At 37.7% G+C, this 23683-nt stretch overlaps 1 protein-coding gene across 2 annotated transcripts in view; it reads right to left on the bottom strand.

Moving 5' to 3' along the window:
• The window catches only part of LOC140312970 (cGMP-dependent protein kinase 1), an 84774-nt gene that overhangs the window by 31977 nt on the left and 29114 nt on the right, over positions 1-23683 (bottom strand). For both annotated transcript variants that reach the window (XM_072390878.1, XM_072390877.1), the window contains exon 4: positions 1166-1271. In XM_072390878.1, coding sequence (XP_072246979.1) covers positions 1166-1271 — 106 coding nt within the window. The remainder of the gene's footprint in view (positions 1-1165; positions 1272-23683) is intronic.

The raw sequence follows: 23683 nt of genomic DNA, 5'->3' as shown, positions 1-23683 counted from the left end.
ACAGGAATATAATTATCTGCCAGTTAACAAATGCTCCCATAAATCTCTGATTTCTCCCCCGACACCCCTTCAAGAACCAAACGCACAGTAAGTCTTACAAGCTTAAACACATCTATAAATATTTACTTATCTCTTGGACTGTTATGCAAGACCTGCTGGAAGACAGGAGGTGCTACACTGTACAGTATATATATTTGGAATACACTCAGGAAAGAAACTGCAAAGGCTTTGAGCCTTTTTTTAGTCAAAAATATCACACAAATAGCGTTGCTCTTACACATGAAATGCTAACAGTGTCTTTTGACCAGTTAGAAATCAATCTTGGCATTGTATGTCTTAGGGCTGAAAATGTACTGTATAAACAAACTAAAATAATTTTATTTCAAAGGGAGGAAGATTGGTTTGGAAAAAATAATATAACTTTGTGAGAAATATTAACCTATAAGTCGCAAAAGAAGATAGGAGCCAATGTCTTATTGTGAGTATTGCACATCAGGCAAAATGCATTCACTTCTGCAACAGGCAAATTTATAGTTTTGAAAGGTGCTGACACTGTAAATTTCAGAAAGAAAAAAAAGATGTTTCAGTCAGAATGTATAGTTGTACGATTTGGTCAATTTAAATAAGTGCAGCAGAGTGTGTAAGTGAGAAGATCAACTTCTTAGTAATGAGAAAATGGAGTAATGTCTATATTAAGAAATTTGTTATATAATTTTTTAATTGGCTTTGAGACCAAAGTGGAGGAGAGAGAGTGGGTTACAGAGATTTATACAGCAATTGCATGTCTCAGTCTCTCTTTTATGTGTCTTTCTTTTATCCTATACTTAGTACAGACCCAAACAAAGAGTCTGCATGCCTTTTAAATGATAATAGGCTCCTCTATGGAAAAATGGTTATTCCTTGGGCCTCTCTCAAACAGATAAGGACATAAATGTTTAACGGCAAAAAGTATTAGATATTATTTCAGTGGATTGAATGCCTCTGTCTGACGTGTGTTGAGATATCTAATTCACTGCCATATAGAAAGAGAAAGGAACCTTGTGAGAAACAGATCAAATATATTCTACTGAATAATTCTTGCTAATTTCATTCAGTGCATTTTAGATCAAACACCTATTCAGGCCATTTGTCTGACACTGTGGGACAATGTGCCACGGTTGCTCACCTTTTAAGAAACTCCATATACTCTGTGTGTTTGATGAGACCCGTCCTCATCATGATCGTCTGAAAACATTGTCGGTCAATGGCCCACAGCTTCACATTTGTTAGCGCTGGAAAGAAGACCACACACAAGCAATGTCATGAAAGGCAGTTTCTGTCCTTGGGGGATCAGAGAAACACAACAGTATCATTGGGTGTAAGCATAACAGATTCCCTGTCACAGCTTTATGCTTTCAGTATGCACTAAATGAAAGTAGTGGATATCCTATACACTTGAAATAGCAACAGAATAATGGTTGTGTTACAGTGTGTGGTATATCTCTGTAAATTAAAAGTAAAACTACTAAAATCACTGCTCAAGGGCTAGGAGAGAGAAATCCATTAACCTTTAGATTTAGTTGCTCCCAGTGAAAATAATCATCGTACATGTGTTTTCTCTAGCCTCTGATCTGGCCTGCAGAGCAAGTAAGAACTATTCTGACCAATTACACTCTATTCAGTAGTTGGGAGTTAATGGGTATTTTTAGAATACCCTGCATGGCTGGCTTGCTTCAAGTCATGCTATAACATTTTAATTGGTTCAGGGTCAGGATCTTGAGCCTGCCATTTTCTATTAGTCTAAGCCCAAGAGTTACTGATTACTCTTTTGTTCTATGCACACTTAACAAATTATATGATGGAATGTTATGTTAGGTTACATTTTAGCAGCATTATAAGTTCTGTTAGTCTTAGCACCAAAAGCATTAAACACATGAAATGCCCTTACTTTGTAGAGCAGCGATTTCCTGGGCTGTGTCAATATTTATTTATCCTTTTTTTATGGTGACCTGACGGTAGAACTAATGCAGAGCCAGAAATACATAGTATGCATAATAAAACTTATTTGACACCTCCTAGGCACTTTTTTTCATCCACCTTTTTTCTACTTTCTTTCCTCGCTGTTGACTACTGCAGACCTTGGTCCTTAAAAAAAAATCTTTTTCTTGCTATCTTCAAATCTCAACAGCTATTTCTCCTAAGTCCTCCTTTGTCATTTATGATCAAAATATGTTTCACATCCACAGATCACAGTCATGCAGTGAAAACCAGGCCATGTTGGTTTTTAATCAGAGCAAGGGACCTCTAACTGACAGCTGATTCCCCTGTTCAATTCCATTTCGCAGAAGAGATTGGGTGGTTGGAGCAGAAATTTATCAACAAAACAGAAAAAAGCACGATTCATCTAGCTGAGTCATATTGTAAAATGACTGCCGGGATCGAACGCTTCATTTTGTTAATAGCATGATAATTATCATCACTGTATAATATATTTCTATAAACATCACGATCTTCTGCAAGAAGAGGCTCTTATTTGAAGCGCTGTTACTCCATAAAGGGTAAAGATTAAACTGAGAGTAATCTTCAGCCTGATCCTCAAAGAAAAAGCCGAAAATTCTTGCAGAGTTCACTGTGCAAGGGCACATCTGCTACTGTTAATATTATAAAAAATATATATTGGATAACAGTCCACTTGATCTGAGTGTAGCTGATGTTCACTCTATCTCGTTCTCCCAGTGCGAAACATCCTCCCTGAGTTTTAAAGATAAAAATCTATTTTTCTTTCTCTTAGCCTCTGGAGATCACTGATTATAGAAGAGCTATTGTTCTCTCGTTGGTCACAATAGTTAGGTCACCATGCAGCTGATGGAGAATCGTGTGTTACTTCTCAGTTCAAAAGAGGTAGTATCTGTTAATAAATGTGATACACACACACACATCCCCATTATTTCTGTCAACTCCACCTCAAGTGTCTACTGGGAGGTGGTTCTGTGATTCAATTCAATTCAATTTCAATTCAGTTTATTCATACAGTGCCAAATCACAACAAATGTCATCTCGAGGCACTTCAGCGATACAGTCCAACTCAAGCCAATTAGAGTCCAACTCACCGTAATCATAATCCAATCAAATCCAATTCATCAAATCATTCATTAATTAAATATCTTGAAGTTTTTAGAGTGAATTCTCAGCGAGGATATACATCAGCTTATGCTCGCATTCAAATACAGAAAGTATGATTCGTATTCACATCAGTGCTGTCTCACAGACAACAATTTCTTTTTTTTATGGACCAACATGTGGCAGCATTTCAAAATCGGGCCAAACCATAAGAGAGATGCCCTCATTAAAGAGAATGACACATTTTTTTCACTGAGACTCTTTCTTGGAGATGAAATCCAAAAACAGACAGTATAACAAAAGAATTTACATAGAAGCAAACCGTAGATAGTGATATGTAGACATCCTGTTTAAGTACAAACAGATAACAGATATACACACGCTTTTGAGAGTAGAAATATTTACACGTTGCTCTTTAATACATACACACAAGTAAACATGTGAAATGCAGTTGGCACAGTGGAATATAACACTGTTGCCCCAGTCGCAATACTCAATTTCCACAGTATTTGATTTGTCTTTCTCTTTGTAATCCTTACAAATGTGTTATCAGTTCCAGTCATATCTGGATATACTTCCATCTTATGTTATCATCATGCTTATTTCTGTTGAGGTGATGTGGAAAATAAGGACAAATTACTCCAGCAAAGAATGTTGCCCCAACAAACCTCATTTGTTGAAATAGGTTGAAAAAGAGAAAATGTTTGGGCCAAAGAACACTCTTCCCATTGTGAAGAGTGGGAGGTTAGACGTCACTGCCCACTATGTAGTGTGTAATAGAGTGTTTTAGATGAAAGTGGGAGTGTGAGGCAGTGGGAAATAAGATATGTAGGGAGCCTGCAGCTTACTGCAGTAGGTAAATGTATTATTTGGAGACTTAACTAAATTGCGGTGAGACTCAGGGAGCTACTTAGCCATTGCTGAGGGTGCAGATAAATGTCTTAATGCTTATTGCTTACTGACCATTAACTTCACAGCTTTCTGGAAGACTGCAGCACAACAGGCTATGCTGGTGAACTGGAGCATATTGTTTGGCAATCGCCTTGAGAAATTTGGCTGTGCGTGGTTTCACTAACCACTGGGGCTTCATCAGTGTTTCGCTGTGAATGCGTGACCCATCAAACCCAGCGGCGTTTAGTAAGTATGTGTACAGAGAGTACATTATTCACTGCAGTCGTGACCGAACATAGTGACACCCAGTTGCCCCAGATGCACTGTATTCTTGATGCACCATAAACATTGAAAGTTTGCCTTTAAAAGAGCTTGAAAGCCTTTCAACCAGAAATGTGTTAGCAGTAAGACTTTTTAACAAAATGTAAAAATGTTTTTATTTTAAAGGGTCTATTTATCTGGGTGTATCCGATTGCTTGGTTAATATTCTTTCCATTTTATATTTGCTCCATCTAAATGTTGGTCTGTTTGATGTTTTATGATGATCCAAATATAGGGCCCCAAGTCGAAACATGTTACATATATGTGTATGTGTGAAGCTGTGCCAGAAACTCTTAGACAGCCGTAAAGGGAAAGTTTTATCCAAAAAATGATCATTTCCTAAACTTGATCAAGTAGATTTGCACTGGCTAAGCGAAGCTTAAATAAGCAGGGATTTGAATGTATATGCAAAATCTGTAGACAACAGATGGCAGTTTGATTCCAAAAGCTCTCTGATATCTGCTTTCAGTCAATCTGTCGTCAAAGCAGTATTTACCAATAGCATTTGGACTTTTTTTGGTAGTCCACATGTCATTACATCAGCTGATTTTAAAGCCAAATCACATCAGCCAATGGATCTGCTGATTCGCTGCTACAAATTTGGTTAGCATATCTCATACAGAGAGCACTCTATTTAGCCTTTCTACCTTTTCTTTTGCAAGCCACAATATAACTCAACTCCAGTCCATTTCCTCATCTTCAAATTGTGTTTGACTTCATCAATGCCATGTCTGTTGTCATGTGCTTTGTTCTGTACAGTGGGGTATCTGCTGCTGCTCTTTCTTCCTCAGGCACTTCACATGGCACACAGAGATTACATCATCAGGCGTTCCGAGATAGGTCTAACTTTAACCAACCAAAATAAAAAATTTTGTCACTGATAATTATGAATTGGCTAAACCTTAACATTACAACTCAACATATGTCCTGTCTCCTAGGTGAAACTTTAGTGTCTGACCCAAGTAGTTACTGCAGTCTACAACTACAAGCTACAGCCTCTTTTCAAATATTTCATTGTGCAGTCAGATGAGCTCGACAATACATATCAAACATGATGAAATATTGCTTTTTAAACTCCTCACCAGTGGGTTTAAACAGGCAATACAGGGTGATATCAGTATAATCTACAGCCGTCCTTCTCAAATACAACATTATAGTAGTTCCTCCATACTAGAAAACACGTGGTTTAACTGTGCATGTATAATGTAGCAGTTAAATCACCTGAACTTGAATTAAAGCCATGACAACCTCACTATTACACCAAGTGTTTAACACCTATTTCTCTGCTGTCCTGAAAGCTCCTCTAAATTGAATGTTATCTCGCCTCAGAATAAAGGATGGCTTTTCATAACTGTCCTTTATTTCCTCCCTTCTACTTGATTCAGTGGTTGTAATACCTCACCCTTCTATTTTATGCAACAATGGATCAGTTGTTTTGATTGTAAACACCGCAAAAACTTCTCAGCCACGCCACACCAAAAGGAAAATTGTGAGCGACAATGTACGTGTGGATGTTGCCAGTAAGATGCAGGATTCAGACAAATGTGCAGTGGAAGTACTCTCTCATTCATTTGGCTCAGTCATAATTCAATGTAACTGAATTTCAGACCAGGAATTATGCAAATGCACCATGTGTGTATGTTCTTGTAATCTAATTATTGCTTGTTAAATTGCATAAACACAAAATGACAACATTTTTTTTTTCTCTGTACTCGGGTCATGACAGTTTACATCAAGCGAGTCTGTGTTGTGAGATATCCAAACTTCCTGCATTGTGACGACTCTAATCCTGATTTTCTTTTGTTGCAAGCGTCATGTTTAATGGGGTTTAAAACAGTCAACGTCACACGCAGCATGATTCCGCTGACGTCTAAAGCACCTGCCGTTTGGAATGCAAAAAAATCCAACCATCTCTCCAAAAACATCACAAGGCTACATGGAAGTGGTGCTCAAAGATCAGATTAGTCTCAAGACATGAAGCGTACAAGGAGTTGTTTGATGACAAGAGGCACATTTGAAAAGAGCACCTGCTCAATGTATATCCCTGTGTTAACAGTTTTTGACAGAGATAGGGGATTAAAATTAGTTTTCCCCCTCCCTCTCTCTCTAATTTATCTGTCAAATAATCAGCCGACTGCTGCACCCACTCTTACAAAGTTACTGTGTGGAAGTACAAAAATGTGTTGGAAAGCCTTGGAAGTAGTAAATTTGTGTCTTTGGCATGATGATATCAAAACATACATGATTGTGAAGTGATCATTTCAGCACTCATAACTGATTAACCTGGGTTTATCCAGCTCTGAGAAAAGGAGCGGCTTCTCCAAACTAATTAGTGAGAGCACTCAGCATAAGACTTTTCAGTCAGGAATCTGGCAATGTTTGGACTTGTGGATTTCTAATTTGATTTTCTCCATCACTGTAAAAACATCTGTAAGCTGCCTACTCCTGCAGTTTAATTTGTCATTTCCGCTCTTCGCTTCCAAAAAAATGACAAAACCTTCTTCGCCCTTTCTTCTCTATGACTCTGGCAAACAAACACATACGATCACATATAAAACCACTAATTGACACGAACTCTATGTTTTGTTTTTGAAAGCCTCACGAGAGTACTGCTGTCAAGGCCAAAGGGATGGAAGAGGGTAATCTCCTTTGCCCCTATGTCATTAATAACATCAGGCAAGTTTGATTATATCTAGATGAGCTCTTTGGAGCGTGAGAAACAGGGACAGGTCATTTACAACAGACAGTGTCGCAAAGCCTGAAAAAGTAGAAACATAAGAATTTTCTTTATAATTATAGCTCAAATTATAATTATTCTTTCTTAGTCTTAACAGTGCAGGACAAACCCATACACGGTGAAAAATGTGATGAATAATAATATGTTACTTATTATAAAAAGGAGCATTTCTTGTATACAGAACAGAAAGGTTGAGTGTGCTTCTGTTACATCTGCCGTATCTCAGTGAATTTCTACTCCGAAAAATAGCTGGCTATATCAGATGTAATTTCCAGTTGCCAATTCTGCCAACCTCATGTGGGAGTCCATAGCTGGAGCAGCTGCTGCTTGAGAAATATGGAGCTGATCATCATCCCACCTGCCATCAATCCATCTATAGTGCTCTCGTACGCTATGCTGTTTAAAACACAGAAGATAGCCATTCTCTCTTCTTTTTTTAAATAAGGAATTACAGATTTTGATGTTGTTATATCACATATATATTGTGAGCATTTATATCCAAACATGTCTGTTCAAGAAAAATTTTAAAAATGTTGAAAACCATCCACATGTGTATCATAAGTCTAATACAGTGAGGATGCTGTTGTTACAGTTGGAAAATTCCCATCAGAGGCTGATTAAAAAGCAGTTTATCTAAAAATGAGCTTTTTAGCTTTTCTCTGTCTCACAGAGTCCCAAGATTAAAGCACCATTTAAGATGCATCTCTGTCACATTAACAAACATTTGAACCTGTAGACTTAATTCATCATCTTTGATATTGTTTGAACGTGCACCACAGAGTTGCTATATTTAAATAAGCCTTCCATCATCCTGAAAGGACCATATAAAGTTTGCATTCTGATAGCAGGCTCTGGTTATTCATATCTAGAGTAAAATAGTAACCCATACATTTTCAGGTTTCAGATTTTGACAACTTGAGCTGAAAGCCTGTAATCTTAGGGATTAATGCTCTCATGCATTTGTTTATGAACCTTTATCTTAAGGTTTACTCTTTAGGTTTAAATTGGGCTTGAGAGAATTAGAAAAAGATGGGGAAAAAAGTCTGTGGTAGCTCTGTAATTGAGCTAATTGCTAAAACACTGATGCACACAGTATTTCGCAGGTCAAAATGCCAATATTTGGTAATTAGCACTAAATACAGCAGCTGGCTAATAGGGCCTGATTTTGCAGGAATTCGGTCACACATTAAAGCAAGAAACCAAATCATATCTTCACCAAATGATGGTCCTGAAAGGTCAGGAGTTCTTACATGTAATGCTGTTGGTGGCATAAGAGTCAAAACCAAATGTCACAATCATCCATCTCATAGTTACTGAGAAATTTTAACATAAAGTATAAATGTTAACCTCGTGTTTTTGCTGGAGGAAAAGTCAGATGAAAAAGTCAGAAGTCATTAAAATTGATCGCCAGAGTACTGTGAATGTCTGTAGCAGATTTAATTGAATGTAGTACTGCAGCCATTGCGAAATTTCAGTTTAAACTAAACCGTGGACCATCTAGCTTTCCGAACAAACTGACCTACAAATAACCCGACATATTGAAACTGCGATTCCTAAAGCAATGCTGTTGGAATACAAATTTCCATCAGTAGAGTATGGTATGTGGATAAACAGGAAGCTTAATCTCTACAGCTGCCCCACTAGTGAAGCTAAAATAAACGTTTAAAAAAAGGGCAATCTGAATGGTACTGTGCAATAGCAGTAACATATTTAGAGTATAATGGGATGAGAGCAATCTTCTGAGTCATAATAATAATATTTGAGTAGTATTGGCAAACCATTGTTAATATATTAATATATTGTGCATTGACTGCACTTCTGGAAGAATGAAGATGAGCAGTAATCTTTTACTTGGTGAATGTCTTTATGAGAAACAGAACTAAGATACTATGCCAAAAAGAGAGAAAGAAGTTCCTTTTAAAAAAAAAAAGATATTCAACTCAAACAAATTTTGCTCTTCTCGTTCATTCAAAAGATTTTTCATTAAAATAATTTAATCTCTGCTTTTCCACACACAGATTTCATTTCATGCTGTTATGATGTAAGTATTGTGCTGCTGACATCAGTGATAAGTGGAGGGAGAGCAATGAAACCAGCTTTTCAGTATCTGAGCACTGATGACAAAATTAAGCTAGAAAAAAAAAAAAAAACCTTCAGTATAAATTGCTCTCTCATTGGTTTGTGAGATAAGTTTTAATTGTTTGTTGCCCTCGTCATTACAGGCAATCAACCAGAAACTATTTGCCACAGAGGAAATCAGTTTGAGTAACCTGATAAATTTCAGTCCACCCGGCTGTAGAAAATCAAATGGAGGAAATGAGGTGCGTTTGCTATTCATCAGCAGGTTGGTTATTTTTAGAGCCTGGTCCAGGTTGTATTAGGCGATACATTCTCTATGTACATGTGGCTAGTTATATAGACAGCTCACACTGAAATATCCAAATTTGCTGATTTGTCAGGCAGCAAACTACCATGGGAATAGTGTAAAACTGAGTTTCACATATTGTCAGGCCCATTTTAGTCATTGTAAAAAAAAAATACAGCAACTTACTGCTAAATGTGTATATTATGTTATTATTAACATTGAAATTACAAGAAACACACCTCTCACAAGAACGGGGAATTACTTGTCTTGTCATTGCTGCTTTTTTTTTCTGTATGTCAACACAGATGCGTTTGCATCCTGCTGAGGAAAAAAAAGATCAAACATCTGCACTCAAAAATATGGAACTGATCCAGAGAGACAGTTCCCCCCACTGCGATGCCACAATGTGTCAATGTGACATGCTTGTGTCTGTGCGAGCGACTGTCTAAATTCCAGCAGTGAACACAGTCATATGTGTGGATGGGATTTGTGTTTATTTTATTTTTATGAAACTTCCATCATTTTGACAAGAAGCCTCGGCCTCAAAAGTTCAGCTCAGTTTTTGCGGAAGCCATGAAGAAACTATTGATTTCAGACAGAAAAGAATAATCATAGAAACATTAGCCAAGCCAGTGGGTGGGCCAGAGATGATAAATCTATTTCTCTGTTCAGCATCTTGAAGGGAAAAACTATTCTGAATGTCAACTACTATTACCCTCAATTTATAATTTATTTCTATGATAATGCCTGCCCCCTAATATTTTTCTTCCTTTGAACACTTGCAACATAAAAGTCAGCTCTCAAGCAGTAATATCAGCCACCAGTATTTTGGGTCAGTTTCTCTGTATTGCCAGTAGCTGCTGGCACATTCACTGCAGTTTAACTTCCAGCATTTTCTGACATATCTGATTAAACATCTGTTTACATCCATCTTTAATTTGTTTTAAATGTTGTTGCAGTGTTAGATAACACTGATAACAGATGCTTTCTTTCCCATATTCAGTTTTTCGGCAGATTTTTATAAATCGTGTAAAATGTAAATATGAATAGAATTCAATGATCTGCGGATGATTGATTGCCTGCATTTCCTTAGAAGAGAGAACAGAGAGCAAATTTTGAGACTGAGACATTTCTTTGCTTTTTTTTAAACAAATATGTCAGTTTTGAATTTGAACATGGACAGGAACACGCTTTAACAAAGCAGGCACAGGGGGGCTTGTTTACAGCTGTGTTGCATCACCTGTTGTTCAGCAACATCCTGTAACTGTTGAGATCAGCTGCTGTCCTGAAAGTGACAGGTTTTCTCATTCTTGCTTGATGTAATAATGCAAAGTGTAAAATTGCAATGTTAGATTGTTTTACTACATGTAATATTAAATGATTTACAAATTACTAGTGTTTTTCTATGTACATTTTACACAGCATCCCAACTTTTCTTAAGATGGGGTGGTTTCAAAATCCCCATTTGGTCATATTAACACAGCAAGTAGGTTATTTTGATGACAGGTATTACTCGGGCTATATTTGGGACCTTTAAGCTCATGTTTGCCAGATTAATGCATCACTTGCGAATAAAACTGTCCCATGCACCAAGAACCCAAATCTAAATTCCTTTGAATGATGATTTTTGAGAACTTAGCTTGAGAAAAAATGGTGATTGTAAAATAATCAATAAAGTGTTCCAATGCAATAATCAGCAAATTAAGCATTTTGGTAAACATATGGGTTCATATCATATTTTATTCAATTGCAGCTTTTCATGTTCCAATATGTCCTCAGCTAAAACATTCTCCATATGCCTTTGTGCATAATTTACTCTCCACCCGCTCCTATATTTCAATAAAGTCAACTTATTACATTTTATGATATTTTATGATATATTTTCCAAATATATCAATTTTAGGATTTAAATAATTCCATCAGTTTACCTCTTCTGTCAAATTCGACTCTTGGATTCACTCATTTTAACTCTAACTAATCGAACTGTATATTTATGACTGCTCTGGTCGAGGTCGTCAGTACACCCGGCTGGACTATATTCCAGCCCCTGCACACTAGTTGGAGTCTGCCCCTGTGATTGTTGTATTTGGCTGATATTAATAGAGCAGATACACAGATCAAGATAAAGATTTTTACTGATGACTGACACTCTCCTAGTGTTTACTTATTTATTACTCCCTATTTAAAGAATACTCAGTAATACTCACTTAAAGGATCCTGTCAAACGTTATCACAGGAAAAAGTCACTCAGTGGTTATTTTCAGATATCTGAAGCTCAATTTTACTCTACAAATGGTCATGGAAAAGCAGGGGCTTTTGATGATGCTCAACCAAGTTACCAGGAAAATAATACATGACCTATTTGTTTAGTAAATTCCAGAGGGTGACTTATTTTTGGACAGGCTGTATATGCATGCACATAGTGTCTGTATGTCTTACACACAGAATTTACATTTCTTTTTACTTTCACAAACAACTTTGGGGCTATCTGAGCTTTATTTACCAACAAATGTGGGTTTAACATACACAATCTCAGGTGATATATGTTTTCACATACAAGCTATTTGGTTAAGTTTAAGAATATATGTGCAAAATGTTCGGGGAAAATACACAGCTTCACATTCAATATCATCCCAGTTGACAGAACATGAGGTATGTAAATACTGTGTGTCTGCTTTTACATACATCACTGAAAAGCAGACAGTTTAGTTGGCAGCAGTAAATGTATAAAATGATAAACAGCATCAAAATCTTTTTTTCCGATTTATTCTTGTTGTCAAATGCTAGCTGAAAGGCCAATATTTATCAGAGACTAGATACATAGAAAAGAAAGACAAATTAGAAATATAACTGATTATTTACTGTCATCCACCTCTCATAAAGCATTAAATCAAGCTTGTTTTTGAGAGTGGAAGCCAGCAAATTGTTTCTTTAGAGTGACAAACATCAGGTCATCATCATTGTAAAACAAAGTTTACCTGCAAGCTGTGACCAAAACCAGTGGAACAATAAATAGTGTTGGCAAGATTGCAAGTAAAAGCTGCGACAGCAAGCAGAACTCGTTAACGGTAAAACACTGTCTTGTCCTTCTCTCATCTGCACTTGCACTCACAGCAGGTCATAAAGTATGTTCTGCTTCTTCCTTCCTTACCAAACTTACAAAAGGGTAACCATTCCTTCTTCTCTATTGAATGGAAGATCAACTTTTCTCCTGGACCGGCTCAGCATTAGGCTGAACTTTGGGATTTAGGACTATCATTATTCCACATTTAACTATGCAAGCTAGCTGACAATTGTCTCTCACTCATAAGATGAAAACCTAAGACAGCATATAAGCAGGTTTTTGATGGGTAAATTCTATTAAACTTGAATTTCCTTGTTACTTCCACAGAGCACTTGCTGACGTAGATACAGTTGTTAGACAAATGGATCCCTTTACAATTCTCATTATCTTTCCTTGTATTTAAGACTTTCTGGACACTTTTTTAAGAAAAGATAGTCATCTGAACTTTTCCCAAGACACATGATATGATTATGAAATTCCAGACAAGGGGCAGCTGTTTGAAAGTATGCTGAGCCACATTCTGTCTTTGATCAATTATAGGGTAACTGGCTTAGTGTTGTCATTTTGCACCTCTGTAATCGTTTTCCCTCTCTTTCTTGTTATTCAGTTTTTTCCTTTTACATAATTTTATCATCATTTAGCATCTTTCTTGTGTTTGATTGACATTCCAGCAAGAAATCATGACAGCAGAGTCAAACAGAACTCAGTGCTGGTTGCATCCTTGATTCTGTTGGTTCCTGGGACTGTGCGCAGTAGGCAAGATAAATAAAGAGACCTGCCCTTTGTGTTAAAAAAAAAGCTATGCAAATGTCCCCTGGATAATGCAAAACAGGTAGAGCAATAACAAAATGCTGTGAGATATCCTCAGTTATCCAACATTCCCCGGCAGCAAGATTCCTGTCCTTATTCTCATTAGCCTATCCCTACTGTCTCATGAGGCAAGCATAAAAATGTCTAAGAGAAGCAGCTGTGCCTGCAGGATTGTTTTTCAACCAGCTGTATATTGCTGCTGTCTGAAGCTGCCTCTCTGGGTGTTTTAACCTTTTAAGTCATCTACAGCCCCAGAAGAGCATCCACCTCCGGGCTCACACCTGCATTCCAACATAGAAACAGGACAACAACAGCAGCAGGGGCCCTTAGTCCAACTGCACACAAACGCAAAAGATTCCAACTAAATCATTAAAAGAAGTCACACCATCAAGTTGTGGACACAAACATTAGACAAAAATGCCCAGTGACCACCACAATCACTTCAAACGGCTGGGTGGGGGCTACTGCGCTACCCTCACCATGTTACCACTCCGTTTCTTGCTGCACGCTGGCAACAGTGTTGCCATGGCAGCCATGGAAACAGAGCAGGTTTTTTCCAACTTGGTCCCGATGGAATTCTATCTGCCAAAGCCATTCTTTCTGTTTTCTTCACTCTGTCCCTGGGTTTTCTGTGGTTATCCTGTGAAATCCTGTCTCCTGTGACAATGTTACTCTCCTGAACCTCTGTATAGTATAAGCCTGATGATAAAGAATCATAATGCTGTAACTTTCATGGTAACCGTTGTGTCAGTCATCACAAATGGAGTAACAATTTGTCTTTTGAGAACTCACTTGTGATTGCTGTTACTTTAGTCCAGTTACAGTTATTGGTGTTATCTCTAATTCTCTTTTTGTCTAATTGCTTGTTAGCCTGCATTAACTGTGCAGTTAAATAGCCATTTCTCTAATTTTTGCATTTGCATGATTATCTTTTAACGTGTCGTCTCTGTGGCTTATGTCTAAATCATCAGTCCTTGACTTTACTGTTCATGGTTGAACCTCAAATTAATGTCAAATAAGCGCTCTAAAATAGGAAAAGACACCGCAGCACAGTAGCACCTTTTTGCTAAACTTGCCTCCCTGATTATCATCAACTTTTCAGAGCCTGGTCAAGAATGATGGTACTCACATTACAATACCTTTAGTGGACAAAAATCAATCTGCTTCTCTTAACAATTGTCATGGTTTATGTTTTAATATTCTTGTTTCCAGGTTCTTTGTTATGTTTCAGGTTCTTATGTTTTCAGGTTTCTAGATTCATTTCTTGTCACGTTTTCCCCCTGCCACTTAGTTTAACTCTGTTCACCTGTTTTCCATTTCACAGCTGCACATAATCACCAGTCACTTCCCCACAGCATTTAGTTACCTGGTTCCTCTCGCTCATCGCAGAATCCTCACCTTACCTTCCACACTCACGCCACATTGTTAAAGTAAGATTTTGCCACCATAGCCAGTTTGTTTATTGTCTTGTTTTCCATAGTCTCATTATTCATAGCCTTGTTTATCCATAGTTTTGTTTTTCTACCGTTAAGCCCTTTTGAGATCCTTTTGTTCTTGCTCCACATTCTTTGTTAATAAATCTTGTTACCTTGAGTAACAAGTCTGCATCTGGGTCCTCCCTTCCTGCACCATCGAACCTGACAATAATGGCAGTCGTTTTAAATCTCCACGTTTTACATCACAAACTAGTGTCTAACATAAAATGACATTTTCATCTGAACTCAGAGAATCCTGCAGCCGCTGCAGTAAATGTCCTCTTCTCTTACTTTCCAATTTCAGATACTGGAGTGTGAAATGACTTCCCAGGGGACCAACACCACATTTTGAATTCCTCATATTTGTCTTTTTGTACTGCAGGTACCTATATTCTTAGGCCCCAAAATTGTGATTATGATAGCGTCCGAACCAGCCTATTGTTTTCAATACAGCAGTGTTCAGGTGTCCATCCTGCCAACTAAAGACTATAAAGCAAGACTTCCATACAACCTGTGTACACAAATGAGTGAGAAGCAGAATGAAAAGTGTCTTCTAACCAATGCCTATGCTTGCATCATATCACCAGCAACAAAACTATTTCCTTGGATGCTACATGTGACTGCCATAGCTGTTTTCATTCTCTAATAAGAAAAATAAATTAAATACAGAGCTACATTTACAACAGCCCAGTTCAATTGCAACATATGTGATCATGCACAGCTGTGTCAGTTTTTTAGGTTTTGATGCGATTTGCAGAAAATAAATTGCAAATTTTGAAGTTGGACTGGCGACCTGTCCAGGGTGTACTCCATCTCTCGCCCGATGACCGCTGAGATAGGCTCCAGCCCCCCCGCGACCCGACTGACGGATTAAACAGGTATAGAAAATGGATGGATTTTTGAAGTGCAAATTGAAACTGTTTCTTAAAAAGCACAGTCACAGAAGTAATGGCTTTTCTTACCACACTAACAGTCTACATACACTTGATTTTATTCCAAATAAAAACACATCATTTATTGTTTATTAAACAAATGGGTTGTAATATTTTCCAGATGTAGACTAAAGCTGTGGAATCTGGTTGGATAAAAAAATGTGACTTGAACTTGTGTTAGTAGAGGTAATTGTGGGAGTAATTTGTGGGGGATGGAGTTAAAGTGTAGAATTTTATTGTACATGAAGGAGAATAGAGGAAGTAATTCAGAGAGATCAGAGACATTTTCTTGCCAGTGGATCCAAGAATAGGAGTGAAAACAGAACACTCTGACAGCCTGACAAGAAATATGTTTTATAATGTAAACATAACATAAGCTATAACTATCTAACCTTGTCACCAATCATCATGTTTAACTCTGAGAAATCAGATCAGTAACTTTTCCCCTTCTGCCTAAACAAGATTCACTCACGATGGACCGGTTGATTCCTGAGACTGCACAGACATAGTCTACAACACACACACTCACACATTAACACACTCTCATATGCACACTTTCCTCCTTAAGACTGATTAGAAGCACAACTGTTTGCTCACTCCCAGCGGAAGGACGGGTAGTTATACCGTACAGCTAAGCTATCATTCTGTCACTAGGACTATTCTAAGAAGTCTCCGGAGCAAAGCTGGTGCTTAATATTCTGTCTGTGATAGTTTTTTTATCCAATTTACCTTTATTCATACAACACACAAAAATACACTACCTTTAGTGCTGGGCACTGAATCGACCAGTTTCAAAGACAGCCTTAGTGACTTGGTAGTGGAATTAAAGGGGAACTCCGTTTTTTTAAGCCTAGACCTTATTTCTGGCATGAAATATGTTTATCTACTCACCGAGAACAGTTTGGGGAAAGTTATTTAGAAATATATCCACCGTATATCCATATATTAGGAGTGAACAGGGCACGGACGGTGCAGCCTCTAAATAAGGCATTATCTGTCTTTATTTCACCAATACTTTAAGACGAATGAATGAACGAACGAGTACTATTGCTCTGTTAGCACATAGCTACTGTAACGTGGCTACTTGCAGCTATAGGAGAGCTAACGGAGGGAATTCTACACACACCTCTACTGGGACCACTTCATTCACACGCATGGTTGCAGCACAGCTCATTCACTGTGGTAAGAACGTCCATCTTACTCAAAGTCGTCGTTCATATTGTCAACATTTGATAAATATCCTGCCATGTTGCACAAAACTAGCAGTAGCAAATTCCATGTGAAGTTAGCCGCCTGTCACAGAGAAAGGAGTAAATAAACTGTGCTCCAGGGGGGTGTGTGGATGAAGTCATCCCAGTAGAGTGTAGAAATCCCTCTGTTAACTCTCCTATAGCCACAAGTAGCCAGATCACAGCACCTATGAGCTAACAGAGCTATAGTACATGTTCATTCATTCATTCGTCTTAAAGTATTGGTGAAATAAAGACAGATAATGCCTTATTTAGAGGCTGCATCGTCCCTGCCCTGTTCACTCGTTATATGGATATACGCCAATCGCGAGTTTTCTAAATAGCTTCTGAAGGACGCAGACTTTCGCCAAACTGTTCTCGGTGAGTAGATAAACGTATTTCATGCCAGAAATAAGGTCTAGGTTTAAAAATACCAGAGTTCCCCTTTAATATATAATTTTCTATAAAAGGAAAAACATTTTTTATATAAATTATAAAGTCCGCTAACAAGTGCAAATGAGCCAGAAATGAAAAGATGTTTTGTCTTGTCTTGTACCAACAACAAATCTGTCAGGTGCTTTTTAAACTAATTGCAGTTGAGTAAGGTTTTGACTGTGTCAGCCTCATACAGGGTGTTACAGAAGTCCTGCTGAAAGGTGCTAAAAGCATGTATCACTGTTTCCACGTCCTTGTTAGACAAAAACAGATTGATTTGGTTAGTTGTGAAAAACTGGACTTCACAACAGTGCTGACTTGTTAAAATTTACAGAATAGTACAGACAAACACCCCAATTTTTGCTTTAAATTGTACAATTTTACTTCTACATGTTAGCAATATCTGATACTCAGATATTGCTGTTGGTTCTTTAATCTATGGAGCATGCAGAATGTTATACCTGTGAACCGCAGCTGTGGAAACACAGGCTCAATCCCACATTGCAAAGTCTGTCATTAATCGTGTCAGTTGTGTCAATACTGGTTTAATGTGCAACTTATAGGTTTAGGTATTCAAGAAGTGTATGCATGGTATTTTGTGTAAATGTGTGTTTGAAAAGTATCTGATAATTTTAATGTATTTCATGAGACATAAATGCAGAAATTCAAAGAAAAACTAATTCCAAGAGTGTCTTCGCTTTATGGCTGTGGTGATCAGATGATAATGAGTTTTTGCCCTCGTTATTAAATTAGTTTTCTTTGTGACTTTTACCTTAATGACTGTTATGTTTATTATGCTGTGTGAATTTCAACCTTACAGAACAAACAGTCGTTTGTTTTGTAACCGAACAGATAGCTTTCCCGCCTGGATGAATTTTGTACAGATGAAGAGAGAACTTTGCAACTATATCCATCGCAAAATGTGCAGTTGTGTGTTGTATTCAATTAAAATGAGAACATGATGTGCCAAGAGATTTGATGAAGTTCCAGATGGGATGTTCAAGCCAGAACTGTGTGAGAGTGATAACTGATAATCGTTCCGTCCGTGTATGCAGCCCCCTCAGTGCCGCCATCAGCTGCAGCCTCCAGTCCTGGCATTAGTGTTGAGTTATGACATCAGTGTGCAACATCAGGGGAGGAATGATGGCAGAATGATGAGAAATCCAGTTGAACAGCAGTGGGAACAGTCCACTCCAAACCTTTTGTTCTAATTACAGTTCAACTTTAATGGTTTAACTTTAATTTCTCTCATAATTTACCCTCCCTCACGCCAGTGTCACTTGTACTGTAAAATGTTTTTAAAGTATTAAAAGGATAAATACAGTATATATATATAGATATATTACACATTTATCTTTTTTCAAAAGCCTACCTCTTCTATATTAACATAAATGTTTAGCAAAATCTCACAAAGCCAACATGCATACTTGTAAAAATGAAGCCCTTCATCTTAAATGACAGATTAATTTGTAGCTTGGTTGGCTCCCATTCGAGGGAAATCAAAATCTTTCATCATAATGAGAGCCCACGTTGGTCAGGAGACGGACAGAGAACAAAATGTCAAATACTTGAGATCATTCAGAAAAAGAAAATGCCAGTCTGAGATAAATATCAAGTGTTTAATCTTCAAATTTAGCCCAGTTAGCATGAATAATGCAACTAATGCATTTATGCATCTAACACTTAGAGTACTTCCCCCCCATTTGACTGACATACAAAAGCCATCCTGTTAGATGAGGAGGAACTCATGATATTTACAACATTAACATGATTTTTTTTTTTTAAAGCTAATAAAATGTATCTCTTTTAACACCACGAAAATATGAACTAATAATATTAAAGTTTCTTTTGATACCTGGACCTGGTTTGAATTTGCACTGCTAGGAGAGAGTGGCAGAGACATGCACTTTTAGTCTACCTTGACCTCTCTGTGGAAGCATTTCTTAACTGTTCCATGCAGCACACTAGAGCCTCAACTGAATTGATCAAACACATTTGAACATCTATGCAGTTGTCCGAATAGATTTTTCAGTACACGATAATTGCAAAATAGCCCTGTTACTTAACTGTCTTTCCAAGTATCTCCTGGCAGCAGTGGAAATACGTGCTGGGGTGCACAGAACCGTCACTGGTAATCTGCAGTTCAGTCAAAAACTAGGACAGGCAAAACTGAGTCCAGATTTCTGCTTTGCCTGAAACTGTTCATAAGACAAGTTGGTTTATGTCCAGTATGAAAAAACAAAAGATAAAACAATGGTCATTCTAATCAAATTGTGGAGAATTATCTAAGGGTATGCTACTTTGACCATCTGAAACATAAAGAAAACAACCTCTTCTGTCAAATGGAATGTAGCATTCAATTTAAGTTTTCCATTTTCTTTACAATGCCTGCTTTTTCCAATATTTGTAGAGATATTTGAGCAGTTCATTCTCAAATGTGCATGCAGGCATGAAAGGAAAGGTGATGCCAGTGTAAAAAATGGCCACTATGATCGTCATAGAACTTAATGCTTGTCAGACCTGACAGGACTGTACTGAATCCTCTCTGCATGGATGCGTTAAAGAGTGATTGACGCTGACTCACAGAAGATGTGGCGTGTGTGCTACTGCCAGGAAATACCCACCATTACATTTAAGGTTCTTTTCAAACACACACTACCCACAACTCACCTGGACACCCCTTCAAATAGCCTGGTATTCCTCAGAATGATTTACAATTTTTCTTATTATGTCTTATTTCTTATTGAGGGTTGGGTTTCTGCAATTATAATGAAGACAGCTGTTTTTACCACTATCATTAAGATGGAGCTTGAAGATATCAAGTCTTGCAAATCATATTAGTAGTGACTGGCTGTGTCATCACTTTCTTAGAGATGACTGGTCCAAAAACACTGCCAGGGCAGTCATTTAGACAATTTGTGACTGAACAAACTAATAGTTTATCTGTTTATGTGGCTTCTTTAGAGGTAATGCTCATTAGAATCAGCTGTACAGAGAACAGGCATCTTTTTTAAGTCAGCATCGTGTATATCCAGCTCTCAACCTTTTTTCAACCTTTTCCATTTCTTTAAGCTGTGAAGGCATGTTTTTCTCTGAGGATGCATTACTATAGTATATTGCCCTGTCATCCTTGTCAGAGTAGTTCCCAGTGGTTGAACTGTTGTTGTAATATGTGCACGTAAACACGTCAACTCACAATAGGTGGTACAGGTGATTAGCATGCAGTCACAGTCTGTCTCATGTCAGAGAGCAGCAGGGGTGCTGCACGCACATAAAAATAAGGGCAATAAGTTGAAAACTACACCTACAGATGAAGACTTTTTGCGTAACGCTGGTTTGGTATTTAAAGTTCTGTAATTCACTTTTGAAGTCATTCATTTTGAAAACAGACTGAATAATGGTAAGAAAAAAAAAACATCTCTGACTGAAGGTCCTTATATTTTGTTGATTTTCATATCTGAATGGAGAAAAGGGGATAAGTAATAAGTTACTTAAAAGGCAAGGCAAGTTTATTTGAGGAGCACAATTCACACACAAGGCAATTCAAAGTGCTTTATAACTACATAAAATCACAATAAAATTATTCCATCAAATATAATTAATTAATTAGATTGAAAGTGAAGAGTGAAGATAAAATACTTTCAGCTGTCATATGCACAGCTAAATAGAACTGTTTTCAGCCTGGATTTAAACATTGTCAGAGTTGAGGCCTGTCTCACATCTTCTGGAAGACTGTTCCAGATTTTAGGAGCATAAAACTGAAACGCAGCCTCACCTTATTTAGTCCTGACTCTGGGCACCAGCAGGAGACCCCTCCCTGAGGTCCTCAGAGTCCGAGTTGGTTCATATGACTCTAACATGTCAGAGATGTACTTTGGCACTTGACCATGAAGAGACTTGTACACGAGCAGAGCTGTTTTAGAGTCTATTCTCTGCGCGATGGGAAGCCAGTGCCTTATTTATAGAGCAAATCTTACTGTCTTTATCTGTGGGCCAGAATTTGTCTTTTTTAAATGTAAAAGAACATTTTTCTTTTGTTTCAACAGGATTGCCCAGTCGACCTGAAACTGTAGTTCAACTTAACTGTGCGTGTAAGTTTAATAAATCAAAGAAGCAAGCAAATGCTCAATTCAGATAAGCAAACAGGTAGCAAGTTAAAACCCCTCGAGTGTGAGGCTATTTTTCTTGTTTCAGTCCTATAATTAAGTTAACCTTTCACTTTTATCTATGGCTGAATTCCATATAACAGGTTTTCATTAAATAGAGGCAACAACAACAACAACAATGCTATTGAAAAGGATCTTTTCAATGCAATTCATATGTGCTGAAATGAAATGCAGAAATTCTAATGACGCCCAGATTTCTGTGGCAACATACTGAATGGTGTTCTGATATGCTGTCTAGGTTTTCATGATACAAAGACATTTTGACATTATGAGTACATTTTTGGAGACGACCACTGTAGCTCTCTTTTGTCTACAGACAAAATAAAACTATTTTGTCTCTAGTCCCTTGAGGTTTCTCCCTCATTTTGCTGTCAGAGCTCTCCTGTTATCATCTCTCTGTTTTGTCACTCACTCCTACCTTTTCCGTCCTCTCTCTCCCCAAAACCTGGCATCTCCCTAACTGTTGTCGAGCAAAAATGATGTGATATGGATTTGATGGCATTGGAACTTTTTTGTAGAGTCACAGGAAAGCCTCAGGTGGCATGTTAAATTCCCCCTTCCTTTGTCAAGACTGGCTGAGCCACAACCCCAAATGAGGCCATAGCTCTACACTTAAGTGTCTGCATCTGAAAACTAAACATAATATATTGATTGGAAGAGCTCACTAAGGGGGCACTACACTACCTTGGAGCAAAATGTCTGTATAACTTACTTTAAAGAGGGTATTTCTTGAGGGAGACTTAAAGCAAGTGCTCAAACAATAAATTACCAGACAACTGGAAGGGCATTAAGGGACGCATACTCCTCAGTAGCTCCAGCAATTTTTAATCATGCAAATGCAAGAAATTCTACAAAGTGAGTTCATCTTTGCATTATTTGGGTGGAGTTGTAATTATATATAATCCCTTCAATACACCCAAAACCATTTGTAAGTGCACAAATGGTTGCACATTCCCTAATCCATTGTTTTCCCCATAAACTGAAACATATTTCACTTTAATGTCATCTCAGGGATTAAATCTGTATTACTTATTCAGAGGAATAATCATTTGAACTACTGAGCTTTTTGTTCGTGTATCAATGCAGCCACAATGGTGATTTTGCATACTTTACGCATTTTTGTCGGTGCTGTAAATCACATTGCTGCACGACCACTGAAATAAGTTCCAGAACATGCTTTTGGTTATGGACAGATAGACTGGGGCAGAGGCTGCAGTGATGAGGATGCTGTACCGCTATGTCACGATAAAGAGGAGTACGGCTGTCGATTTAACAATCAACCTACTTTCCAACTCTCAGTTATGGTCACAAGCTGTGGATAGTGACCAAAAGAAAAAGATTGCAGATATAAGTGGCGAAAATGAGCTTCCTCAAAAGGGTGGGCCACTGTTCCTACATATCAAAAGGTGATTCTGGCGTTTGGTCAGGATGCATTATGGATGTCTTGTAGGGGAGGTATTTTCAGCCTGTGTCTCACCAGAAGGAGACCACGAGGCAGACCCAGGGCTTTAGGAAGTTGCTAAAAGAGCGAAGTCAACATCTTAACTCTGCAGAATGCTTTAGTTAAGCCTTAAAAACTCAAGACAAAAAGAGAAAAACAAATTATGGTTAATCAATGGTTAAATGATCAAATCAATTATATAGTAGAATGTTAAAAATGAATGATAGTTTGATTATAGTGAAAGAAAACACAGCAAACTGCCCCATGGTTCTTGAAATGGAGAAACACTAGAAATGGCGTCATTTAGCCAATAAATAGTGTTAGAAAAGCCTGGGGTTGTTCTTGACATGTCAGACTGAGATGAAAACACTGTCATAACTGCACACATTTTCTGTGACTGAGTCGCTGCACACAAGAGCTCTTAATTGTTTGTGTGATTTTTCTTTAATTGTGACAGTCTCTAGTGATCTCTTCATCACCACAGCTGACAATAATGTTCTACATAGGGAGTTACTTTGCTGTAGAGAGATGGAGGAGGGATACTGTACAAATTTTAAGAATGAACACGCCTGATAGGCTCCTCATCTAAATCTAAAGATGTAATTACTCATGCGTATGACTTAGGAGATTCGGGATTCAACTGAAATTTCTCTGAGGATATATCCTTCTACAGAGCTGCATGCACAGACAAAATGAAAATGCTTGATTGGAAGCTGAA

The sequence above is a fragment of the Leuresthes tenuis genome, unplaced genomic scaffold, assembly GCF_036924035.1.
Source record: "Leuresthes tenuis unplaced genomic scaffold, fLeuTen1.0.hap1 SCAF_8, whole genome shotgun sequence".
NCBI lineage: Eukaryota > Metazoa > Chordata > Actinopteri > Atheriniformes > Atherinopsidae > Leuresthes > Leuresthes tenuis.
This window is presented reverse-complemented; position numbering and strand designations above follow the sequence as displayed.